The following is a 24,095-nucleotide window of genomic DNA, read 5'->3' on the forward strand; positions in this document are numbered from 1 at the left end:
TCCAGCAAATCCTTCAGTCATCGATCAGTCACTGGACCATTAATCCACCGAGATGCTGATGGAAAAGAGTTGCAGATTTCTTAAGTGGTAGACTTGCCTCTGGGCAATTTGAGTGAATCAAATTATGTGTCACAATCCCCCAGACTGTATGTTTTGTTTCTTTCTCATTGTCCCTGTTGTTTGTGCACCTTGGGGACTATGAACATGTGGCGCATAACAGAAATAAAATAAATAAATAAATATGCAGTACTGAAACTGTTCCAGGACATTGTGAACATCTTTGTGCCCATGTTTACAAACCCATATTAGACAGGCAAGTACGTAGCACTCAAAAGAGTTCTTCAGTACTATATGAAGTGTACATTGCTGAAACAAGAACTTCTATAGTACACAAAAATGTGGAGACTGTGGGGAGAGGTGACCTCTGTTTAGTCAGATCCAAATATAAGCAGACGTTTATTACTTTGGGAGGCTATTTTGGAGGCCATTCTGGATAAAAAGCAGGTTACATTTTGGAAGCTTATGTCTATGTCTACAGCACCCCTGGCAGAGGATGGAATTCTTCAGGGGAATATTACTGAGAAGTCATGGTATGATAATTTCAGTCAGAGATATTGTGAGAGAAGGGAATGTACTGAGTCCACACATTGCCGATCTGCCTTGTCATGCCCCAATGGTATTTACACTGGTGAGGCTTACTTCGTAAAATAAGAAAGCCGCGGGTCCAGTCAATATCACGGCTGATCTATTTAAACCTGAGCAGGAAAGCTGGCCCCATTACTTTGTACAGCTCTTTAATGACATAAAGGCAACTAACAAAGTTACAACATCATGGACATTGGCGGAAGTCATCACACTTTATAACATGGGGCGTCATGAGCAGCCAACACATGATCGCCCATTATCCTTACTGGATGCAGCAGGGCGCATTTTTGCACAAGCTACACTGGGGCGATTGTAGATCTGGGTGCAGGAGAATTCGCTTGATTGGCACGTATTTTACCCTGAGCACAATGATCCTACACGTATTGTTCATAAATCTTTGCATGGCCTTTCATGGTGTGACTCGTATTAAACGCTGGGACACATAATAAACGGGGAATTCCACATGTCTTATTGTCACCCACACTGCAGCTGCATAATGGCAATAGAGCAGTGGTGAGGTGGGGCTAACTGGGGGCAACCACATCACCCTATAAGGTACAACAAGGTGTACAACCGGGCTGCACACTTGCCACAATATTGTTTTCCTATATTTTTGTTTTGTGTATACATAGGATAATTGACAACATTCTGACAGTTCTGACAAATGCAGCAACCATGGCTCTAGAAAAATAACCACTGCTGTGATATGCAGATGCAGCGATATCGCTAACACCCTCCTGCCCGCCTTAGGAAACAGTTTGATTTATTTGAAGAGATCAGTTCTGATAAGTGTCTGGACATATTTATTTGTATTAATTAATTTATTTACATTTTTCTAACGTGCCACTCACCCAGAGGTCCCGGGCGCATATGCAATGATAACACAAGATATTTGGTGTTCACACACAAACAAGAAGCTGTGCACTTGCCTTTCAGTAGCAGACAACTGTGGCATTGAGCTGGTGAAGACATTTGACCACTTATCAATAAGATGTGCCGGTCAAGTGGCACAGCGAGTAGAGCACTCGCTTCGACATCCGTGCAGAGCCTGCTAATCCCGGCGGGGCCGATAAATGAGCACCACACACCGTGGGTAATAATAAGCAGCGCTCAGATACCCGAGGGTTCGTAGCGCTATATAAATGCCAAATTATATTATTATTATTATGTTCATGTGCTGGCATGTGGTATTGCCAGTTACATAAAGCTGGCGTCTTACTTTCTAGGTAATGTGGAGCTTTAGCTAATGTGACTGACAAACATGCATATGGGGCGGTGAGACCGTCACTAAAGCCTATGGGCCTCATTACGACTCAGGCGGTAAGGGGTTTAGGCGGCGTAAACAGCGCCGACCCTTACCGCCTGATTCCGAGGTCCCTTAGCGCCATGGAGGTTTTAACACCACAGGTGTTAAAATCCATGGCGCTAAGGGACCTTGATGTTAATTACGCCACCGTAATTTACGGTGGCGTAATTAACGTCTTCCCCACTCCCATTATGCCCTATGGGGCAAAAATGGGAATGGGGAAGGGTAAATGGGGATTGGGGACTTACCGGCCCGCCAACCTCGGAATGGGGCGGTAAGTCCGCCAACCACCATGGCGTAAACGTAGTTTACGCCATGGTGGTAAAGGTACGACCCAGGCGGTAACTTACCGCCTGGGTCGTAATGAGGCCCTATGAATTACAAGGTCGCCACACCGTGCTCTGTTGGGCAGCGATGCGGTGCCACTCCAATTGTGCAAAAAATGGAGTGTCGAAAAAAGATTTTTTTTTAAAAATGTTTTGAGATTGGTTGCCCAATAGTACATTAACAATGTTAATACATGAAGAGCTTAGCTTGCCATATCTTGTTCACATTGTGACACTTAGACCCGACTGTATTGGGTAAAGCTGAGGACTGTGCCCGGAGTGAGGAAATCCTGGGATGCCTTACCTGATATCCTGGGCCAGGAGTGGGGTAACCCTTGCCCTGTATTGCCCATTTCAGGAATATTTTACAGCCAATAGGGTGCATGGATCTTTGGTCAATCGCGAATTAAGAAAGTGTTTCAAGATAAGTGTGCTTCAGACTTGTTAGCCAAAATCTCACCCTGTAGACTGTTGAGTTTATACCGGGAGTTATGAGGCGTGATTGGATACTATGCATCCTTAATTAATGTGCTCCATTTACATCAAGCTAAGATTCGGTATTGTGCCGATTGCATAACTACTCAGTGTCTGTATAGTAAAATCAGCGTCGAATCTGAAGACCGCTTTCTATTATCCTGTCCACCGTATTTACAATACAGAAGATTGTATATGCGACCCATGCTCCTGAAGTATGTGATAAGGGCACTTGAAGAAGCCATTTTGCAAATGTTTCTGTTTTGTATGCCTAATAATAGTAATGTCGATACAAGACAAATACAATTACATTAAATGCATTTACGGGATATAGAAGCGGAAACCAGAGAAGCTTATGTCAGTTGATGGGACAGCCGTACTGTATTAACTGAGCTTATTTGACTGGCTGACAATTCCAAGAAAATCCAGTTCAATCAATTCATGATCTCCAATGTCATGCTGATAAAAAATAAAAAAATGAATATGATAGGTGAGTTAGTGGTTTTAGGTTTTTAGGAGATTGTAATCGTGCTGGGTGGTTGGGATTGTGACAATGTTGCTGGGGGTCAGAGTTCCTAGTTGGATGAGACAGCCATTTAGAGGTGGATGGCGTGCTAGGTTAACATATGACAACAATTGCCAGACCGGCCAGGTGGCCTTGTTAGGCAAAATATTACATGGGGGACATATCAAGTGGGCTGTTCAGGCCAGATTCCCACCAGACACTTTCTCTACTGGATGCTGCTAGGATGCACCGGATGTATGAAGAGGGCATATCCAAGCTGTATTGTTAAATTGTTAATCACACTAGTGGTTTTAAGGATGTTTCAAAGATGCTGATCATAAGGGCAAAGCACTGAAACCTTTGGAAGGTTAGTTTCAATGAGCTTTCCAATATCCTCTGCATTTTCCCATATGAGAGATATCGGGGTGTATGCGATAGATGGAATTAGTGGCAGACAAGGTTGAGAAGATCGATGAATGGGACAAGACATTGGGTTTGGGGGCAATACTTAAGAGGGTTCTGGAAAAAAACAGCACTTTAGTTTTCATGGATTTAGATTGAGAACCAGCACCATATCCAGGTTTCAACAGCAGAGTAAAGGCAGTGACAAGAGGGTGTAGCAATTCAGTGAGCATTCAGCTTAAAAGAATGAGGCCAACAAGATGAAGTGATGATAGGATAGAGCGTTAAGTGTGTTGAGGTAAACATTTTTAGAATAATTGGAGAGTCCAGTTAAACGATCTGCATGAAGTGTCAGTGGCATATGATCCCCAATGGTGTTGTCGTTTCACAAGTCTAATAAACACATTCGGAAAATAGGACGGAAACAGGATCGCACAAATATGGTTCAAGGTGTAGTTTATTGGAATCAACATATATTCGGTGCTTAATTTGTAAGAAAATAAGTGGCAGGGCCCAAATATTTTGCAGTACGCTTGTGACACTACAGGCAGGCAGTTCCCCACATTGCTGCCACATCCCACGGCTGCTCCCTACTGCGTCGACCCATTTGGGCATAAACTACAGCTTGCACCTGCCCATTGGGGCCGATGGATGCTCTGGCTATCATTACTTCATAATCAATGTGAGTCTGAGAAAATAAGTGCTGGGGCTCAGAAATAAGTGCCGGGGCTGAGCCCTGGCAAACACCCCACACATTAAGTACTCCATGCTTTACTCCTAATCTCCATTACATGATGAAGAAGGAAACATATTCTGGCTTCAAGTAAATGAGGTGCTGCGTTGGAGTAATATGCGTAAAATGTGCACTCAGGCAAATTACTATACGTGCAATTGAGACAAAAAATGTGCATCTTTGCAGGGAGATTGTGATTAGGAATTTCAGAACATGCTGAACAATAAATCTGAGAAGGGTTAATGTTTCTGCAACTCTACAATGACAAGTTCTTTATTTGCTTATCTTGCTTTTTCTGTTTTATTGTGTTGTAGGTTTATATTGAACATGTTCGCGTGTGTGGGTCACTTTTGTCAGTACAGCGCTGGTGTAAAGACTTTGAGTCACTTGTCACAAGTGTTAGAGTCTCACAGGGGGGGGCTATGCTTCTTTTACCGAAGTCAGCTCACATCAGTTTCACAGCTGCCAATTCTGAGTTTAGCAAATGCTAAATTTATATAAACTAAGCTACAGCTACTACAAAACAAAGCCTCGCGCAAGGCCTTAGGCCTCTGTAAATCTATCCACAAGTCTGCAATTCCACTGACTACTGAAAAAAGCACAGATTTACTTTAACACATTATCCATTGCACACCGCTGCATCTACAACAAAGCACCCCAATACCTGAACTCTCGCATTGCAGGAAAACACCACTGTCGATCCCTCCGATCCTCTAACCATATAACCCTGATGGTCCCTCGTTTAAAACGGGGCAGAGCCGGTGGGGTGAGCTTCAGTAGCACTGCCCCTTATCTTTGGAACTCACTTCCTGAGCACCTAAGAAACAAACCTTCCAACCCAGGCATTCAAGAGACTTGTGAAAACTTTGTTGTTTAATAAGTACAACTAACTTCACCCTGGAGCTACTTTGCACATCATGATCTAATAATTGACTTTGAATGTACTATGTCTGATTGTGTGTCTTCTCCTCATGTACAAACACTGTGATACCCATAGATCTGGGCATTACACAAATGTAAAAATAAAATATAAAATAAAATAAAAATAAATTACGTTAAAACAACTTCATAAATGCAAAAAAAGATAATAAGAAGGTGTCCAGGACTGCAAAACATGCATGTTTAGGAAAGAAAGGCCAACTCCATCGCCTTGTGCGTGTACAATGTGTTAGTGATATATTATGACTGTGGGAGTATATTTTCTTCTTCTTCTAAATTACCGAATGCGTGGGCGGACCCATGCAGGCGCTTCCCCATCCAATAGGATGATGTGCACCAATCAACACATAGCCCACATAAACGCACAACTCCTCCCACCGCCCCGTCTGTCTCACAAAATCCAACAACACACTGCTCCTCCTCCTGCCTCTCACCCCGTCACCTCCCAGCAAAGCCTTCCCACTCATCTCAACCACACCCAGCGCAGACAACCGAACCCTCATCAATTCTCTCTCCACAACATGTCTCTCACATCTAAGCAAAAAATGTCCCACAGTCTCAGGCACCCCACACACTGCACAGTCCCTCGACTCACGCTTCCCCACTCGATGCAGACAGTCATTCAGCCCCACATGCCCTATCCTCAACCGATTCAGCATCACCTCCTCCCCCCTCCTCCATTCCAGACTTCCCGCGTCCACCTTCACCGACACTTTCCCTCAGACACCAAACATCCACCTGCCCTTCACCCCACTCACCCACCTCTCCTGCCACTCATCCATATATCTATATGATATATATATAGGGAGTATATCTGAAATTTTGCCTTACAGAGCGAACATTACAGACAAATCGCATGTTGAGTAAGTTTAAAAATATGCACATTTCGAGGTTGAAATTCTCACCTGCCATGGTTTTAAATATTGAATGTCTGCACAGGTCCACTGATGGAAAGGGCCACTGCCTGGCTTGCAAGAACTTAGATTGTGTAAAGCCAATGCAAAGGCATTCACTGCACTGTAAGTGTTGTAGCTGATCCTTAAATTGGTTTCATCATACAAACTTAGAAGCCTGTTGAGCGTCTCCATGTCTGTGCACAGTTTAGTTTTGTTTTGCCAGAGGGAGACGTCAGATGATGCTCGGCCCATCCATTGACACCTGAAAACATCTTCCCATAATTCTCTGATAAATATGTCATCTGGAGATTTTGCTGGATTGATGCTAGTGAAATACTCTTGGAAGCCAGGAATCTCTCCATGGTGAACTGCAAAGCCAACAGTGCCTTCAAGGAGGTGCATGTACTTCTCCATAGAGAACAGGACAGATGTTGACCAGGCCTCACTGGCGATCCACATCTTCCCAGTAACATTCTGCTGCACTAACTCATCCAGTAGAGGAACAAGCCCTGCATCAAGGGAGAAGATGACAATAGCATTGGCGGTAGTGTTGATGATGACTTGTACGATGTGGAAGGCATTCCGATCTGCTTGGCTGAGGATGATGTTCTCTGAGAAGGCAATGCATGCTCCAGACTTCAGCAGCTCCAGTTTAATGGCCTGGATGCCTAGTTGCCCATAGTCGTTGTCATCAGCCAGGAGACCCACCCAGGTCCATCCAAAATGCAATATCAATTTGGCTAAACCTCGGGACTGGAAGTCATCGCTGGGGATAGTCCGGAAAAAGGAGGGGAACTGGTGCCTGTCACTCAGCAGCGGACTAGTTGAAAAATAACTGACCTGTTTAAAAAATGGGAAAAAACAGATTTCTTTCATTGCTAGCCAACTATGTGATCTTGAGCCAAAAGCCTATGCTGTGATTCTCTTACATCATTTGAGGGCTACACAAGGGCTATTGCACATTTCCTAAAAGAAAATGTAATAATAAAATGATGTGGGTAATTCTTTCTCAGAAAACGCGGTCTGCCGACCAATCCCCATTTTCAGCAATGTCCATTACAAAAGTATAATGTATGGCTGAATCACTATCATATTTTACAGCACAGTGGCACAGAGCAGGTTCAGGGGTCACAGGTGACCTCTTGGCAGCTACAGTGACAGCCAAGTCACCTCAGCGAAAAGGCTGCATTTAAGATATGCGCCTCTGTTCCCAAAGCACATACTTATAAGAGCTGCTATCATGATATCTGTTGTAATCGTACCTGAGTGAATCTCTCACACTTACTAAAGCCGCATCAAATTTATATCATACTTGTGCCAGCACTTTGAGCATAGCTGTGAAAGGGTTTTGTGCATTTCCGATCAGACAGCCTGGCTCTGCCATATTGAAGGGTGTCACATTGAGTAGCTCTGCCTCGTTTTGATGAGTTCTGGTAACATATATCTGAAACTGCATTCAAACTGGATTAACTGTATGCAAACCAAAGGACCCACTGGTGCTGCCATTCGAACCACTGTGCTTCCAACTTCTAGCCAGCACAATGCAGCCCCATCCTTCGCAGAAACCCATCACTTGCTCATCGCTCTACCTCAACTCAAACCATTGGAGTCTTACTTGCTGACCCTAAGCAATAGGTATCGAATGACTCAAATAGCTTGACCTTGAATCTCTGCTTCGTTAAAACTGCATATAGGAAAATTTAGAAGACAGCTTTGAACCTTCATTGGACTTCACTTGAACCACTGGAGCATCACTCCCTGACCCTAAACAGTAATTACCTCATGTATCCAACTGGCTCAACCCTGAGCGGATCTTGGTGAGCACTCAGATCTGTTTCTCTTGAATTCTGCCTTTGCACTGCACTGAGATTCTGCATTCAAACTGACTTGATGCCAGCATGCCACTTTGACCAACATGACTTGCTGCACCCGAACTTGGTTCAGCCTGCTCACACATCAGTTTGAGCCTGGTTCGATGAACTCAAACTGGCTAAGAACAGCAGAAAGGTACTATTGACATAACAGTCGGTCTGTTCCATCTTTGGTCCCTAGAGAATGGCTAGTTGACTTTTCAATGTTTCCACTGAGAGAGATATCCTTTTAAATTCATGGTGGTTGATTTTTGCTTTTTCTTCCCTGCTTTCATTACCAGAGTGCTGCATCTTTTTTACGCATGAGGTGGGGTTTTATAGTGTTTTTTTTAGTTAGCTGTTCAATGGTGGGTTTAAATAATACATTAAATCATATACATAATTACAAAATGGCAGAGTCAGTATGTCTCTTAACTGCAACTTTTTTAAACTTTATGATGAGGGTCACTCTTGTGTTGTAGAACTGTGAGAGCTGAGTAGGTAATTTAGCTACTACTCATCCTTGTACGCCTGCAGAAGAGAAGTCCTTTTGTCAAAGATTAACAAACTTGTGTTTGTAGTTGTGTATTCATTTAGTGCAAACCTAGCTACAAAACAAACAATCACTGTATATGTCATCCAAGGTAACCTATGAGGTAAGTTGGGAGCCTAGGGTATGTAGGATAGGATGTTTTGGACATGTTGATGGGTAGGATGTGGGACCACAAAAAGCTTAGGAGCACCTAGGTATTAGCAGAAGATTAAGTCGTAGAGTTCCTTCCTGAACCACAAGAGTGTTGGCATGGTCTGGGCCGACACCAAGATGGTGTTCCAGTTGACAGAGGTATACCAAGAGAAGGCATGTTTCCTGTTTTTGTTTTTTCTATTCATGTTGTTTTCATCTCAGGTCTACCGATGGCCTGGCTCTGGGAGTGGTTCTATCCAACTGAACCACAACGTATTGCAACTAGGTAGGCAGGGGTGCAAGAAGTGGGTGCCTCATGCTTGCATGCCATTCATATCTTTATTTGAGTTTGTTAGATCCTTATTCATATGAATAAAGTGATGTGGGGCTGTGGGGTATCAAGTCACTGCTGATAAAGATAAACATACGGTGCACCTTACACCATTGGATTTCGGCAGTGGTTACTATTGAAATTCAATGATGCATCTTTAAAGTTGGTGGGAATGGAGCATTAGTCAAGAGGAGTTTATGAATGAAGTGATGAAAGGAGCCAAATCTTTGACCTCCTCTTTAATGATCACTGCTGGACAGGTGTCTCCGAGGCATCTTGAAGGTTTGAGGGAAGAACTTATTTCAGTTACTTCCTTGATGGAGACAGGGGCAAAGTGGAAATGGTTGCAGGATTTCCTATGAGTTGAGTGCGATTTAGGTGCAGTTAAGCCCTTTTAATGTGATATCTGTATTGTGGTGAATTGGCTGTCACGCCACTGCCAAATGGGCACCAGTGACCCCTGAATCTGCTCTGACACCAGTGGAGAGCAGGCACTGCAGATCAGGAAATTGATAGAGCAGGGCACAGGGGAACAGTAGGCTTCTGGCATAGAGGTGATGAAAAGAGAGATCTGGGCAGCAGAACCCTTTCTGAGATGGAATTAGCCACATCACTGTAAGAAATAAAATAAGTCATGGCTTCTACCCCCTTGCCAGATGGCAATGCGTCACAGGGGCACATTCCAAATGCAGGCTTCTCACCCTGAAAATTGGCAATCACCTCTAGAGCTAAGCATTGATTCATAATCTACAGCTATCGACATGCCGAGCTAAGAAAGTGCCAGGGGGCATGAAAATGAATCTTGCTGGTAAGGTAAAATGAGGCAAAACCATAAATAAATCTAAGGGTAAGTATCATCAAATTAACTTGTTGGTGAACCAGTGGTCACTGCAGGATTGCTAGAATGAAGAACCGGGTGAAGCACTGCACTTTGAATCCCCTGCAGCCACTGCACCTAATAGGTTAGTGATCATATAAGCATTACCATAATCACAATTCGTGTTGACAATGTCCCTGGATCTGTGGCAGAGTCCTTATTTAAGAAGGAATGGGAGATTGAGGTGGAGCTGCAAATATCTTTAAAAAAAAGCATTTCAGCAGAACCCCGATCCGTCACTTCATAGCTAAATCTTCATCCAGGATCATACCTAACTGTACACCCCGATGTGTAGGATATAATGCTCCAAACAGCCTGGGCGTTGTCAGATCAAAGTCGTGAATCTTCCGAAAATGGCCCTTGGCCAAATACCATGACTTTAGTTTTTGATGATCTGTCCACTGAACGTAATGCATTATCTGACCTCCAAGAAACATTCCGATGATATGGAAATCTTATTCTGGGATCCACTGACAAAGATATAAATATGGGTGTAATTCCCATATCAGTGCAGACATCAATCTTCTAGAATGTTATTTATGAGACATATATAGATGTTAAACGTTTCTGTTTTGGCCCTCGATCAGCGAGGCAAGACCAAAATCATGGCACAGGGGTCAGGTGGCACAGAAGTAGTTTGTGGTCCACGATAACAAATGCAGCAGGAACACCACGCATCATAAACAGGGAAATGGCATCCATATCAACCCAGACCAATATATAGTCCCTTTCTTTCACCAAGCTAGCTCCTGTACCCTGATTAGGGCAAAAACGTGATTAAATGTGTTGAGAATGTTCTCCATGCCCCCAAATTCCTGAAGATATAAAACACATCATGCAGTATTTTGGAAAGCAATGGCAAGACTGCTCTGGGGTGATACCATTTGTGCATCAGGAGTTGTTTCTGTTTCATAGCTTGTTTGGAATCTATTATATTCAATGGACAGAGAACCGCCTGACTCTATGAGAACAGATATGCAAAGCGAGTAATGTGGAAGGCACTGATTACTGCATCTCTGCTAGCTGCTAATGCAGGAAGAACATCTTTTGTTTTACTATTGGGCTGGAGAGTTCTTAGGGAAGGAATGATGTCTGGGGGAACCAGACTTTGACATTCAAACACAGTGTTGAGTTTTTAATTGCTTTCTCGATTCACTTCAATAGACTCATTCTCAACAGCACCTTCTCCTAACTCTCCTCGGGGTCTCAACAGGTGCACATCTATGCACATGTGAAGCAGAAGGATGGGTAAAATAACCTAGCCACACAGTCGCTCTCTGTTAGTCCCAACCTGGGATATTGACTTTCAAAAAATGTCTGTAAATCGCTTGTGTTATCATTAAATATGTAGATAATCATTAAATATGTAGATAAGGTATCCAAATGGGCACAAACCCTCAAATAATGAGTCTGTGCCTTATTTGTTAAATAAATGATTTATAAACAAAAATCCAATCTGAAAATAAATGCTCACTAATAACTTCTTAGTGAGGAAGCAGCCAACACATCCTTAAAAAACAGACTAAATATGCCAATGCATTTCGGAGAATGATTTCCTTCATCAGGGCCATTCTATTGCATAGTGAAGAAATTGCATTACAATCAATACATAAGTTAATGCATCATTAGCCAAAATCGTGAAGAAAAGGGGTAACATACCATGCGTAGATAGTTTCAGTTATTGGTGGAGTGCCGGAAAGGAAATAGTAAGAAAATGTGTAAGAGACAAATCTAAATAGAATCAGAGTTGAGAAGGTAGGAGAGTGTATGGGCTTTGGCTGAAAAGTGTGAAGCCTTGTGCTAATCAGGAGATGTAGCAATACGAAGTACTTGCTGTGAACAATCAATGGATGGCAGTGAGAATGATCCTGCCGCTCTATGGTAAACACAAAGAGACATGACGTGTAGTCAGAATAAGGGGCAGCGTATGCTGGTGACAGGGGCTTCCTTGTTTGGCCGTGTTCGTGCTCAGCTTGCAGAGGAGCACTGACAGAGACTGCATTCTACTCGTCAGGTACGCCTAGGACAGATCAATTCATACAGGGTCACCAGCATACGGTACTCCTTATTCTGACTGCACGTCAATATAGCGAGTATGGCACAACTGCCAGTTTTGGGGTGGTTTCCCCCGTGAACATTTTTTAAATAATGGTTTAAAATGGTGCATTTACCATTATACCTTCAGTGAAAAAAATGTGTACAAATCTCCACAATTTACACTCACTTGTATAGGACAAAACATGGAAAAAACGAATTGGAGTCTATTCCCCAACTAAAGGAGCATTTTCCAGTGCATTTTTAAAGATGTTTTTGGACACAATATATGACATTATGCTTTCATTTTATAGAAACCTTTTCATGCTGGCTGTGGCCAAAAGTGCCCATGCTGGCTGTACCAAAATAAGCAAGTATCCCCGATTAGAACATACTCATGTTTTCTTTGCCCATAAAATCACTAATAATATTATAAGTAAACATGCACATGCCCACTCTGTCAATATAGGCCATGTAGTATCCTCCCATAGGAATGCACTCTTGTTGGATAGGCCCATAAGTGCAGTAAATAATGCAACGCCACTGCAAGAAGTCATTATCTGCACAAATGTAGCCCGGTAGGGCCCTGTAAGAACACCCAGGCCAATGTAAGAAAACATGTCCATACTGAATGCAACAATGAAGTTCAGGATGACCATGTAGGAACACTCATTGGCTTTCTCCATAATGCCAACAACAAATACCATGACACTGTAAGACACGATGTCCATATACGTTGCACCCATATACGCCAGTATGGAAATTTGTGTAAAGTTGGCTTTGCCCATAATGCCAGTAAACATGTATTTTCACTGTAAGGACAACTCTCTATACTGGATGCACCAACATAAGAACACTCATCACGCTGGCTTTGCCCAGAGTGCCAATATAATGCCATTGCACACACACAGCCACACACACACACACACACACACACACAATATCACCTTTTATTAATTTGCTCATTTGTACACATGCATTCACTCACTCGAACATTCACTTGAAAAAAAGACTGCCCACACTACCTTCTGCCTACATTCACCCACTCCCCACCTCCTGATTGGGCACCTTCTCACAGAATAGGGCATTAATTACGTGTTCATCCTCGGTACAGGGGCTCTCACATTCCTGACATGTCTTCACACACATGTGTTGACCACCTCGCACCCACCTCTATGGTTCATGCCTATTCAACCCCGGTTTGATCTCAACACCATTACTATGGGCAAAAGTACACTATATTCTTGCAGGGTTGTTTCATGCTGGCAATGATATGCTGTAGGCATTTCATGTTTTTTCTTGTTGTGAGAATGTGTGTAGGCAATTTGGACTGAACAAAGATAACCTTTTTAATATGGTATTGGATCAATATTTAGATTCCATTAAAATGTTACAATGTCTTATCTTAGATAACCCAACATCGTTAATAGTCTTTCTTTGATTAGTATTTTTACAAATGTTTTAATTATTGCATCACTTAAATGTGTATTTGATGTCACACCGACAATATTTCTAGCAAATGAATGCACATTGTCTTGAACATGTAACTATCATTATTCTGATATAAAGGTTCCCATGGGGATATAAGTTTGGTAAAGATCCCTTTCCCCCTTGCTATTTTCACTGCACATCCTCACCTGAGGCACTCGGTACAGACCAAGGAGACGTGCCATCAGCAAGGAATTGGACGACCCTGCATCACCCACGATTCCCGCTAGAGGTGGTTTCTGGCGGCATTGATAGTTGGGGACAGGTTCCTGCTGCCCAGAAAGCATCCAAAGGGTGCCCTGCAGTGCCCGCTGGCGCATTGTGCAAGAGTCATAGATCCAAAATCCCAGAGTGATGTTGGGCAGAAGGTTGGGAGCTTGGTTGATCTCCTGGATGGCGAATGTCATGGCTCGGAGCCACTGGTAGTTCTGGACACTGAATCTAAAATATACAAGACAGGTAACCAATCAGATATCAAAACAGAAGGAAAATGGTGCTTGACTGTTGATTAAATGCACTGTTATAGCTACAGTAGTACTTTTAGATTGTCTTCATTTCATAGTAAGAAAATATAATACACATGTTTAAATGTGTGTTTGTACTTCTTATTTTTAAAATCAAGGCATGCTGGATGCTAAGAAGAAGAGCTATTGGTGTGCCTATCTCTTTTCCCAGAGTAGACACCATTGCTTCTGTAAGGACCATTCGCGTTGTTCTGATAATACTCCACCTCATTCCTGACCGGCACCATCTGTTGCTATGTCTGTTCTGGATTGACAAGCCATTCTCCCAATGCAATGCACCTCAACGCTGACATGCGGCATCTCTTGAAAGAGGGAATATGAACTTGTTTTTCCCCATATGGCGCGATCTGTATTTTTTTTATTCCACCTCAGATGAAACACCTCACATCATGTTAGGTGCAAAGTTGCCAACATATGCATACATTCCCGCCCTTCTGAACACGAAGGGTGAATCTTTATGTGGATTGTTATTATAGTGAGGTATAGTTTTAAAACTATATAAAGCAGAAATTCCGATTTTTTTAAAAACATTAGTTATTGTGATGTAGCACCCCAAGATCACACCATCTTCCTAATACATTATCATTATTAGTAATATTGCTCCAAGATTGCAAGAAAAAATAAAATATGAAAGTGTTATCGGTACCTTCCATGAAATGCCTCCAAATCTTTTTGTTTTTTTTATTCTATGGCTGATTTATTCATTAAAAAAAAAATGCTTTGTGTACATCTCACAATGACGACATGTTTGGCCATTTTTTTTAAAACCATAAATGAAAAAACGAAATCTTTAATCTATTTTTAATGTCCTCATTCCTGAACAATCCTTCGCTTATGGGCAATTAGATGGGCAAACAGTATTCGCTTTCCTTCAATCTCAACGCTCTCCCTTTTTTAAAATAAATACTAAAAAACTCTTTTTATTGGCATTATGAAAGGAAACAGATAGGAAACATCAGAACATGGCATTATGGGCCTGAGTTACAGAGCGTTTTCCTATGGGATTGCACCATTATAAAACATGTCTGTAAATCAGGCCCTATGTAGTGGTTTTGAATACAACAATGGAATGAGTCGACATACTGAGCATCACGTAATGTAACTGTGTACTGCACTACATCAAAGGTTACACACCTGCAGAGAAGGCATAACACAGATGAAGCCACTTCTGGACTAAGGGCCTGATTCATGGGAAAGGGTGCATTGAACCTGCAGACCCTGCACGCCGAGTACGACTCTGCATGAGCCTGCGCAAATAATTATTTCTGCATGCTCTTCCTATTTATGGAAGTGTTCACGCAAATTAACCATATACGCAAGTCGCGGCCAGAACGCCGACAACACGCCACCATGCAAACCACACAACAACCTTTGCACCGAAAATCCAGCAACACTGAGAACTGTATGCGATCACCCATTAATTTGCATGCACCCAAGTTACGATCAGCATCACTCAATTTACGATCAGCATCACTCAACTTGTTTGAACCCAATTTACGAGTTGCTGATCATAACTTACAGAGGGCATGCAAGTTAAAAGTGCTGGTATCTTGCGTCCACCCATGCGATTGTATGTACCGCCATCCATATGATCAGTGTTTTGCACGCTCGTTGTTTCTTATGGGCCTATGGACTTTATGCCTGCTATCATGTGGCGTATGAGTCCTGGTATTTACGTGTTTTCTTTTTGCGACGCAACGTTCTGATTTCAAATCCATGAATACGTTTACATTTGCGTTGGTATGGGCGTGCATTTGCTTGGTCGTGGACCGTCCCTTAACACTCCCACATTTTTGCGTGTTCTTCCTCATTCTGCATGTTCCGCCCCCTATTTCGGTCGCTGCATAGGCCTGTGCCACACTCTGCTAGGATCTCACGCAAGGTGCTCCTCCACTTGTAGAGATGTGCCGGGCCTGCACGGAATCCACGCAAGTGCCGGAGTAGTCCAGCGCATTCGGTTCCATGAATCGCTGAACAGGGATTTGCGCGCAGATCGGCACGCAAATCCCTGATTTTCCATGCAATATTCCATGGATCAGGGCCACAGTGTATAGAGTGCCAGTTTATACACATACTAATTTACCACCAATAGGAATATATTAACATCCTTGTGGAAAGAAAACCTTTGACAGTCACCATAGCCAACCACTATGGTGTGGCACTCCTTCGTACCACTGATCACCTAGGGATATGCCCAACATGTGGCATGGTCTGAGCATTAACTCTTACATATCACTTCAGTGGATCCATGCAAATCAATCTGAAGGGGTGGAGTAATAGAAAATGGGAATGTGCTAATAAGTTATACCATCTGTTTTAACATAAATGATTAAGTACAAACCCAGTGCAAAAAGGATAAGATATGCCTTGTAATGTATATATTACATGTGCACAAAATTGTTTAACTTGACCCAGGAAGTGATGAATTGGTTTGGGTCCATAGTAAATGTGCACAAATTCTGGGGGGAAACCCCTGAATAGACCATGTTTATCTTCTACATGATTTAGAACTTAAAGCAGCCGTTTACATCATAGATATCACAATTCGGATTGATTTCCTCTCGGTGTTGCAGATCCCTATACATGTTATTTTGCATGCTTCACTGCCTACCTCTCCGACCAATCACAATGACTTTGGGGGAATTTTCACTCAATCGCCTGTCAACCTTCTATGTAGCTGAGAAAATAACCCACTGTCTTTCATCAGAGCTGCACCCCCTGATTAAGTTGATGGGCAACTGCCCCCTTCTCTGCATCTCACACGCTGACACCAAACTCAATCTAGGCTCCCTCCTTCTTCCCTTCTCTCTAGCCTCCCACCTTGGGCTCTCCCCTTGCTCCTTCTTCTGAAGCCAGAAACTTTGGAGTCATCTTTGACCCCTCTCTCTCCTTCCTCCCTCACACTCAGGCCATTGCTAAGAAGTCCAACTTTCAACTCTTCCTTCTCAAAGGCATTCTCCCATTTCTCACTTTCCTCCAGAAACTCAATGTTTCCTGAGCCTTAGTTCTCTCTAGGCTTGACTATTGCAACAGCCTCCTCAATCTTTCTTCTTCCACTCTGCAACCCCTTCAGCTAATCCAGAATAGAGCAGCAAGACGTATCCTTGGCCTTAAGCCTAGGGACTGCAACTCTCCTGCCCTAAAAAGTCTCCACTGGCTCACGGTTGCTGCACGGATCAAATTCAAATCCCTCTGCATCATCCACAAAGCTGTCTGGGCCGGGGAACACACTATCTGCAACTCTCTCTTACAAAATACTCTCCTTCTAGACCTCTAAGTTCTTCTGGCACCAACTCCCTGTGTATTTCACTAAACAGAGAGCAGGAGGTTGTATTCTTTCCTCCGCTGGATCCCTACAATGGAACAGCCTCCCCCTCCCTCTGCATCTTGAGCTGGACCTTCATAAATTCCGAAAGCACCTCAAGACTTTCCTCCTCCTTCCCTTCTTCCCGCCTCTGCTAATTTCATAGTTGCTGTGATTGGTGTCCTGGACCCTTTTGCATCCTTGGGGCCCTTGACCACTCACACCCAATCTCCCCAGCATCTCTCTACCTTCAGAACTTGCCTTGGCGCACCCTCTGCACTGGAGACACGCACTTTTCCACCCAACGCGTCTCCTGACCGCACAGCACTTACCATTATTTGCACTTCATCTGCGGCTCACCCTCGAGCACGGACACCACAGCACCTACTTCACTACCCTCTTCCTAGCTGCACTTGCATGTTCTGAATACTCACAATGCTTAGTAGGTTTGGCTGTCCTTTCCCCCACTGTATTTTCTTGTATATTTTATTTGCACTGCAATCTCATGTCCCCTCCCTGTTGCCCTATGAGCACTTTGAAAAATAATTTATTTGCTGTATAAGTGCCCAACAAAAAACTAAACTAAACTAAACTAAACTAGGCATCAACAACAGTCGAATTCCAAGATGAAGGAAGCAGGCCATCTATGGATTGAACCATGGATAGCAGATGGCTGACTGATGCAAAATATGTCCCACCGCAGCACCATATCTGTGTCCCCTCTCTAAGATTATTTACCATCTATCTAATGCATGTCCGTGTATCGTGATACTGATGCATGCTTGCTAGAGACATGCACACCTGTGCCAACCCCCTCACTTTCCGAATCTATTCATTAAGAGCCATCTTTTCATTAAGGTCTCGCCTCCATTCCTCTAATATAGGAAGCATCTTAAGGCAGTTTACTTCCCAGAGCCATGTTTCATAGGCGTTGCATTAATTCATTCAATCATGTTAGAGCTTAAGAATTCACATAACATGTGTGGCATTTCCTTGCCCTAAAGCAGGGCTGTCCAACATCAGGTCTGAGGGCCGGAAACATGTCAGAATTTCAGGATGCCCCTCATTAATATACACAACATAAATTAGCATATAATGATTGTAAATGTATGCAAATGTTTCTTATGAATATACATGAGGGATAGCCTGAAAACTTGTCAGGTTTGCAGCCCTCAGGCCTGGAGTTTGACAACCCTGCAATAAACATATTTTCAGAATGCTAACAATGAATTAGATCTCACGTTAATGCCACCTCAATGCAAGACTTTACAGCTAAATGTTTTAGGGTCGTTTCACCTAATGGCATCTCACTGATCTTTCTTTTGGGATTATTTTTCTTTGTTTTTGAATTATACATTTCCTTTTTTTTTCTAAATAGGGGAATCCTCCATTACCACACGTTTGGCTCCTACATGCTCTTACATAAACCTTCTCTATTGTTTGTTTGCATTATTCTTTCTTATTGTCCTCTTTCTATTTCGTATTTGCCCTGATTTTTTATTTATTTTTTACTTTAAATATGTATATTTTTTCCCTTATTTTAGGATGCTGCTTCTTAAAAACTTAGGAGCCGCTATTCGTAAAAATATATGCACCATTTTTATATTCCTGATTTTCAGAAATATGTAGGTCAACTTATTCTCAAAGGTGACCCGCGCATGTTCTACTGGGAGAGAAGTGTGGCAGCAAAAATGTGTTGCCCAACCCCTTTGCAGATGTTAGTATCAGGGTTGCTCTCTTCACACTGGTATGTGACATGTTGAGAGCAACCACTGCTGCAAGTGCGTTTCACAATGACAGACCTTTTGAGGGCCTATTGTGATATGTTCAAACAATTTGAAAAATCGTTCGTCTCCATGTAGTTGTACACATTTCTGCACATTTCTTCAGGCCCTTCACGAAATGCGGCCCCCACGCGCTGGGAGCCTGTCAAACAGTGTCAGGAGCATGCTTCCAGCACTAATACATGCAAATGGGCTGGACAGTGCATGTTTGCGCTCCGGACCAGCCCCTCCTGAAATGCGCATCTCACCTTTGAGCAAGAAGCGCAAAAGAAAAATGCGCCTCCTCTTTCATTTGCGCTCATGTTGGAGAATCTGGACCATGGCCGCTAAGCTAGTCCTACTAAACTTTAATGAATGCACTGCAGTACATAATACACATTGAAAGGGGATCATTTGGGCTCACAACGGTTTGGCAAACTGTGTGGCATTCTTCCTTTGACACTGGTGAATGACTGGTGAATGACTGGCGAATGACTGGCGAATGACTGATCCGACACAAAATGACCTCAGCGTCAGTAGCCAAGTGTATTTTATACAATCATTAATAATGTACTTACTCATTAGTAATTGATTCTTATCAATTAAACATGCACGCAACTTTTAAAGGACTTGTCTTACACATGTCTTACACTTGGCAGGTGATGGGGGCCGGCGCCTCTCTGAAGGGGACAGAAGAGACCACAGGGTACACTCGGTCCGCGTGAATGGGGAAGATTCCCCCAATGAGAACATCCCCGTTACTGGTGCTCCCGGTCACGCTGGGCATGCGCAGCTGGCAAATGTCGTCATGCGGCTGCCCAACAAGAGTTGGCATCAGGCAAGACACGAGCATGCACAGATGCAGTGCACGGGGCAGGAGAGGCCACCGGGTCATCCGCAGAGACATCCTTTGTCTGATTTTGAGGTCTGAGACCTTTGGCGAGCAGTGCACACAGCAATGGTTATGCATTGGCTGATAGGACGGCTGCAGTTTCTGGAGCTGGTGCGATAACATGCCGCGCGTCACCAGAATATGGAGCTGCTGGATGCACCTCTACTTCATTTGGACATTAATAATATATTTGTTTCTCAGTTGTTAGAAGATATCCATTATAACACTACATCAAATTGTCCATGCACAATCCTGATCCAAGAGAGAATGTGGCATTGCAGAGATCTTTGCCACGCCACACCTCCCGCTGGGCATGCATATGCCAATCTTCACAGCAATGAACTGCCCATGACTGCATTCTACATTACTTCTGAAAATGTCTGTTGCATAAGTGCCTCAAATCTGGCGATGCACTGTTTCTCCTATGCTTGAAGGAAGTGGTTAATCCGAGCTGCAGAACTCCAGGCGTCTCTTTGCTGGGGTGGTTCTGATGTAGTGCTGTAACAGTTCTTTAATCAGAGAATTAGAGTAGTCTGGGCACTGGTGAAACAGACATGTGGAGGTGCAGTAGAGGTGAGAGTGATTCAGCATTATAGTTTATCAATCGCTAGTTTAGTTCTTCTATGCTCTCATTAGCTGTCATTAGCTTGTGACATGGGGTTCTCTCTGGCAAGGTTAGTGCAAGCATCTGTTTTATATCAATCTTGATCCCGGAGGTATGTTGGAGATTAGGAATAATTGCAGTACTGGATTATGCCTAAAATAATTGGTGATGTGGTTAATTGGCATCCACAGAGGTAGTGCTGAGTGGTTTGGCTTTACTCTCTGCTGTAATAAGCAAGGACTGCAGAGACCCTGTTTAGTCCACAACAGTGGAAAGAGGCAGCAGGAGGTGGTCTGTACCATTCAATGTTTTGATGCATTCTCAGAATTCTGTGTGAATGACATATAATTTGTGAATGCATTTGAACTGTACCAGTGCAAGGTAGCTCTGCAGAGGTACCACGTTAAGCCTAGATACCCTTAGGTTTCTGTGTTGTTCTCGTCACATACAGATGACTCTCTGACCATGCTGTCTGCCCTCCGGTCCATTCAGTCCACTTGGATTCACTGTGCAAGAGACATGTGGGGGGTGTAATTCATGGAATCATGCGCAGAAGTGGCGCACGCGGCTGGCGCACAGACAGCGCGTGCAGCAGTTTGCGCCAGCCGCCTGCGCCAAAACTCATTTTGACGCACAGCGTATTCATGGATTTTCATATCCATAAGCAGCAGTGCCAGTTACGCCCCCCACCCTGCCCGTGCTCCAAAAACATTGCACAAATCCCCTACATGGCACAAACCAGTATACAGGCCCCCAACCATGAAAACTTGCTTAAAAGGCCACACAGCCCTCACGTGCCAGTGAAATTGCATGTAAAACTCCCCGCGCATCCCTCTGAATATGCATACGCTGCTCGCACCAGCGAAACCGCATGTAAAGCTCCCTGCGCACCCCTCTGAATACGCGTAACCCGCTCACGTCAGAGAAATCGTGTGGAAAAAGTCCCCCTCTGTGGTGAAGGCTGCCTGCGGAGTATGCCCAGGGGTGAAGGGCTGCCTGCGGGGCATGCCCAGGGGTGACAGGCTGCCTGCGGGGCATGCCCAGGGGTGATAGGCTGCCCGTGGGGCATGCCCAGGGGTGAAGGGCTGCTTGCAGTGAAGGGCTGCCCAGGGGTGATGGGCTGCCTGCAGGGCATGCCAAGGGTGATGGACTTCCTGCGGGGCATGCCCAGGGATGATGGGCTTCCTGCGGGGCATGCCCAGGGGTGAAGGGCTGCCTGTGAGGCATGCCCAGGGGTGAAGGGATGCCTGGGAGGCATGCCAATGGGTGATGGTCTGCCTGCGAGGAATGCCCAGGGGTGATGGGCTGCCTGCAGGGCATGCCCAGGGGTGAAGGGCTGCCTGCGGGGCATGCCCAGGGGTGATGGGCTGCCTGCAGGGCATGGTCAGGGTGGATGGACTGCCTGTGGGGCATGCCCAGGGTGGATGGGCTGCCAGTGCAGCATGCCCAGGGGTGATGGGCTGCCTGCGGGGCATGCCCAGGGTGGATGGGCTGCTTGCGTGTATACTGGGGGTGCGCATGGAGTTTTACATGCGATTGGCCTGGCGCGAGTGGGGTACGTGTATTCCGAGGGGTGCGCAGGTACTTTTTCACGCGATTGGCCTGGCGCAAGCGGGGTATGTGTATTCCGGGGGTGCGCGTGGAGTTTTACACGCGATTGGCCTAGAGCGAGTGGGGTATGTGTATTCCGAGGGGTGCGCATGTACTTTTAGACGCGATTGGCCTGGCGCGAGCCGGTTATGTGTATTCCGGGGATGCACATGGAGTTTTACACATGATTTGCCTAGAGCGAGTGTGGTATGCGTATTTCGGATTGCGTGGGGAGTAATGTTGGGCCTCCCGGGTTTGCCCCCCAGTGCCCTGCAGGCAGCCCACACCACAGGGGACCACCCTACACCCTTGGGCATGTCCCGCAGGCAGCCCATCCACCCTGGGCATGCCCCGCAGGCATCCCATCACCCCAGACCATGACCCGCAGGCAGCCCAAATGGCAACATGCACTTGGGAGCCCCAATTCATGTCCCCCGGCCCACCCCCACTGACAGCAACCTGCAAGCAGGCCCCGACTCATGTCCCCCACCCCACCCCCAGTGACGGCAACCTGCCAGCACGCCCCGACTCATGTCCCCCACTCCACCCCCAATGACGGCAACCTGCCAGTAGGCCCTGACTCATCTCAATAAAGAAATAATGAAAGCAAAACAAAAATAAATCCAATCTAAAACAAAAATCCACAAAAGGAAAATAGAAAAGTGGTCCATTGCCAATGTCCATATAAAGTACAAAAACATAGATCCATGGGATGTCCAAAGAAAGAAAGTATGTACAAGTCCAGAACTATATACAATGGAAGTCCAAAGGGTCCATGATCCACAAACAAAAGGAAACCTACAAAAAAGTCCTATGAATAAAAAACTATATACATAAAGTGGACAATGTCCATAAACTCCAAACAAAAATATAAAACAAAGGAAACCTAACCCTAAAGAATTATGTACAAAGGCGGCGGCAAGTCCTACGGCTCACTTTTTGATGTTGCAGGCCAGGGCATCATCGAGCTCCACGTCGATGTTCCGGACTCGGGCCTCCTCCCTGGCCTCGAGGTCTCGCAGAGATGCAGCCATGGCCTTTTCCAACTCCCTGCGAGTTGCCTCAAGGAACTCTGCCCGCCTCAATGCACTGCGCATGGAGTTTTCCGCCCTGACCATAGTGAGCAGTGCCTCCTCTGCCCGCTGCCGCTCTGCATCTATCTGCTGGCCCAACCGCTGCCTGGGTCCTCCTGCCCTCAGGCCGATGCCTGTACCCTGTGATGTTGATGGCCCGAGCCATCATCGCTCCCATCCTGAGCCTGCTGCTGCCTCCAATGCAAATGCCTCTGGCACTTCTACAGCCTCCAGGCTGATGGAATCCTCTGGGGCCGTCGTGCACTTGCCCTGCTCGATGATGCCTGTACGTCCTCTATCTGCTGTGGTCCAGTTGGTGGGGTGGCCACCCCTGCTGGACCTCGGACTCCCAACTGTGGCAGGGATGTGGCCTCCACCAGCCTGGCCACTGGCTCAGGAGCAGCTCCACAGGGGGCCCAGGTGATAATTGGGCGGGAAGATGGCACCGACGATGACTGGCGCATAGGGTGTTCAGTTGAGGAGGGGGTCGCAAGGAGTTCCAGCACACGGATGAACCCAGTCGTAGTAGGTCGACGTGGCTAATGAGGGATCCGAAATGACGTGCATTGTCCTGATGAGAATCCTGCTAGGAGAGGCTCAATATAGTCACAGATTGCAATGTCCGCAGGGAGAGGAAGGCCTTTTGTTGTACGCGCATCCGCTCCCTGAAAAACGGGTCTGGACGGAGGCATCCTTGCTGGTGCCAAATGATGCAGTCACAGGATCAGGGACAGGATTACACACAGGCACCTCTGCGGTGACCTGTGCTGCCTCCTGTCCCTGCCCCTGGACTGCACCACTAGCCCCAGTGAAATCCCCCCTCCAGGCCCCGTACATGGCCCTTTCGCAGCCTC

General features: G+C 45.0%; 1 protein-coding gene across 1 annotated transcript in view; it reads right to left on the bottom strand.

Annotated features, from left to right (window-relative positions):
- Positions 1 to 24,095, bottom strand: part of LOC138467086 (vomeronasal type-2 receptor 1-like) — a 64,083-nt gene that overhangs the window by 26,631 nt on the left and 13,357 nt on the right. Inside the window, exons 3-5 of the mRNA XM_069607237.1 lie at positions 19,733 to 19,896; positions 13,641 to 13,932; positions 6,236 to 7,066 (exon numbers count right to left, since the gene is read on the bottom strand). Coding sequence (XP_069463338.1) covers positions 6,236 to 7,066; positions 13,641 to 13,932; positions 19,733 to 19,896 — 1,287 coding nt within the window. The remainder of the gene's footprint in view (positions 1 to 6,235; positions 7,067 to 13,640; positions 13,933 to 19,732; positions 19,897 to 24,095) is intronic.

Source organism: Ambystoma mexicanum, chromosome 1p, assembly GCF_040938575.1.
Source record: "Ambystoma mexicanum isolate Mex_15411 chromosome 1p, UKY_AmexF1_1, whole genome shotgun sequence".
NCBI classification, from domain to species: Eukaryota; Metazoa; Chordata; class Amphibia; order Caudata; family Ambystomatidae; genus Ambystoma; species Ambystoma mexicanum.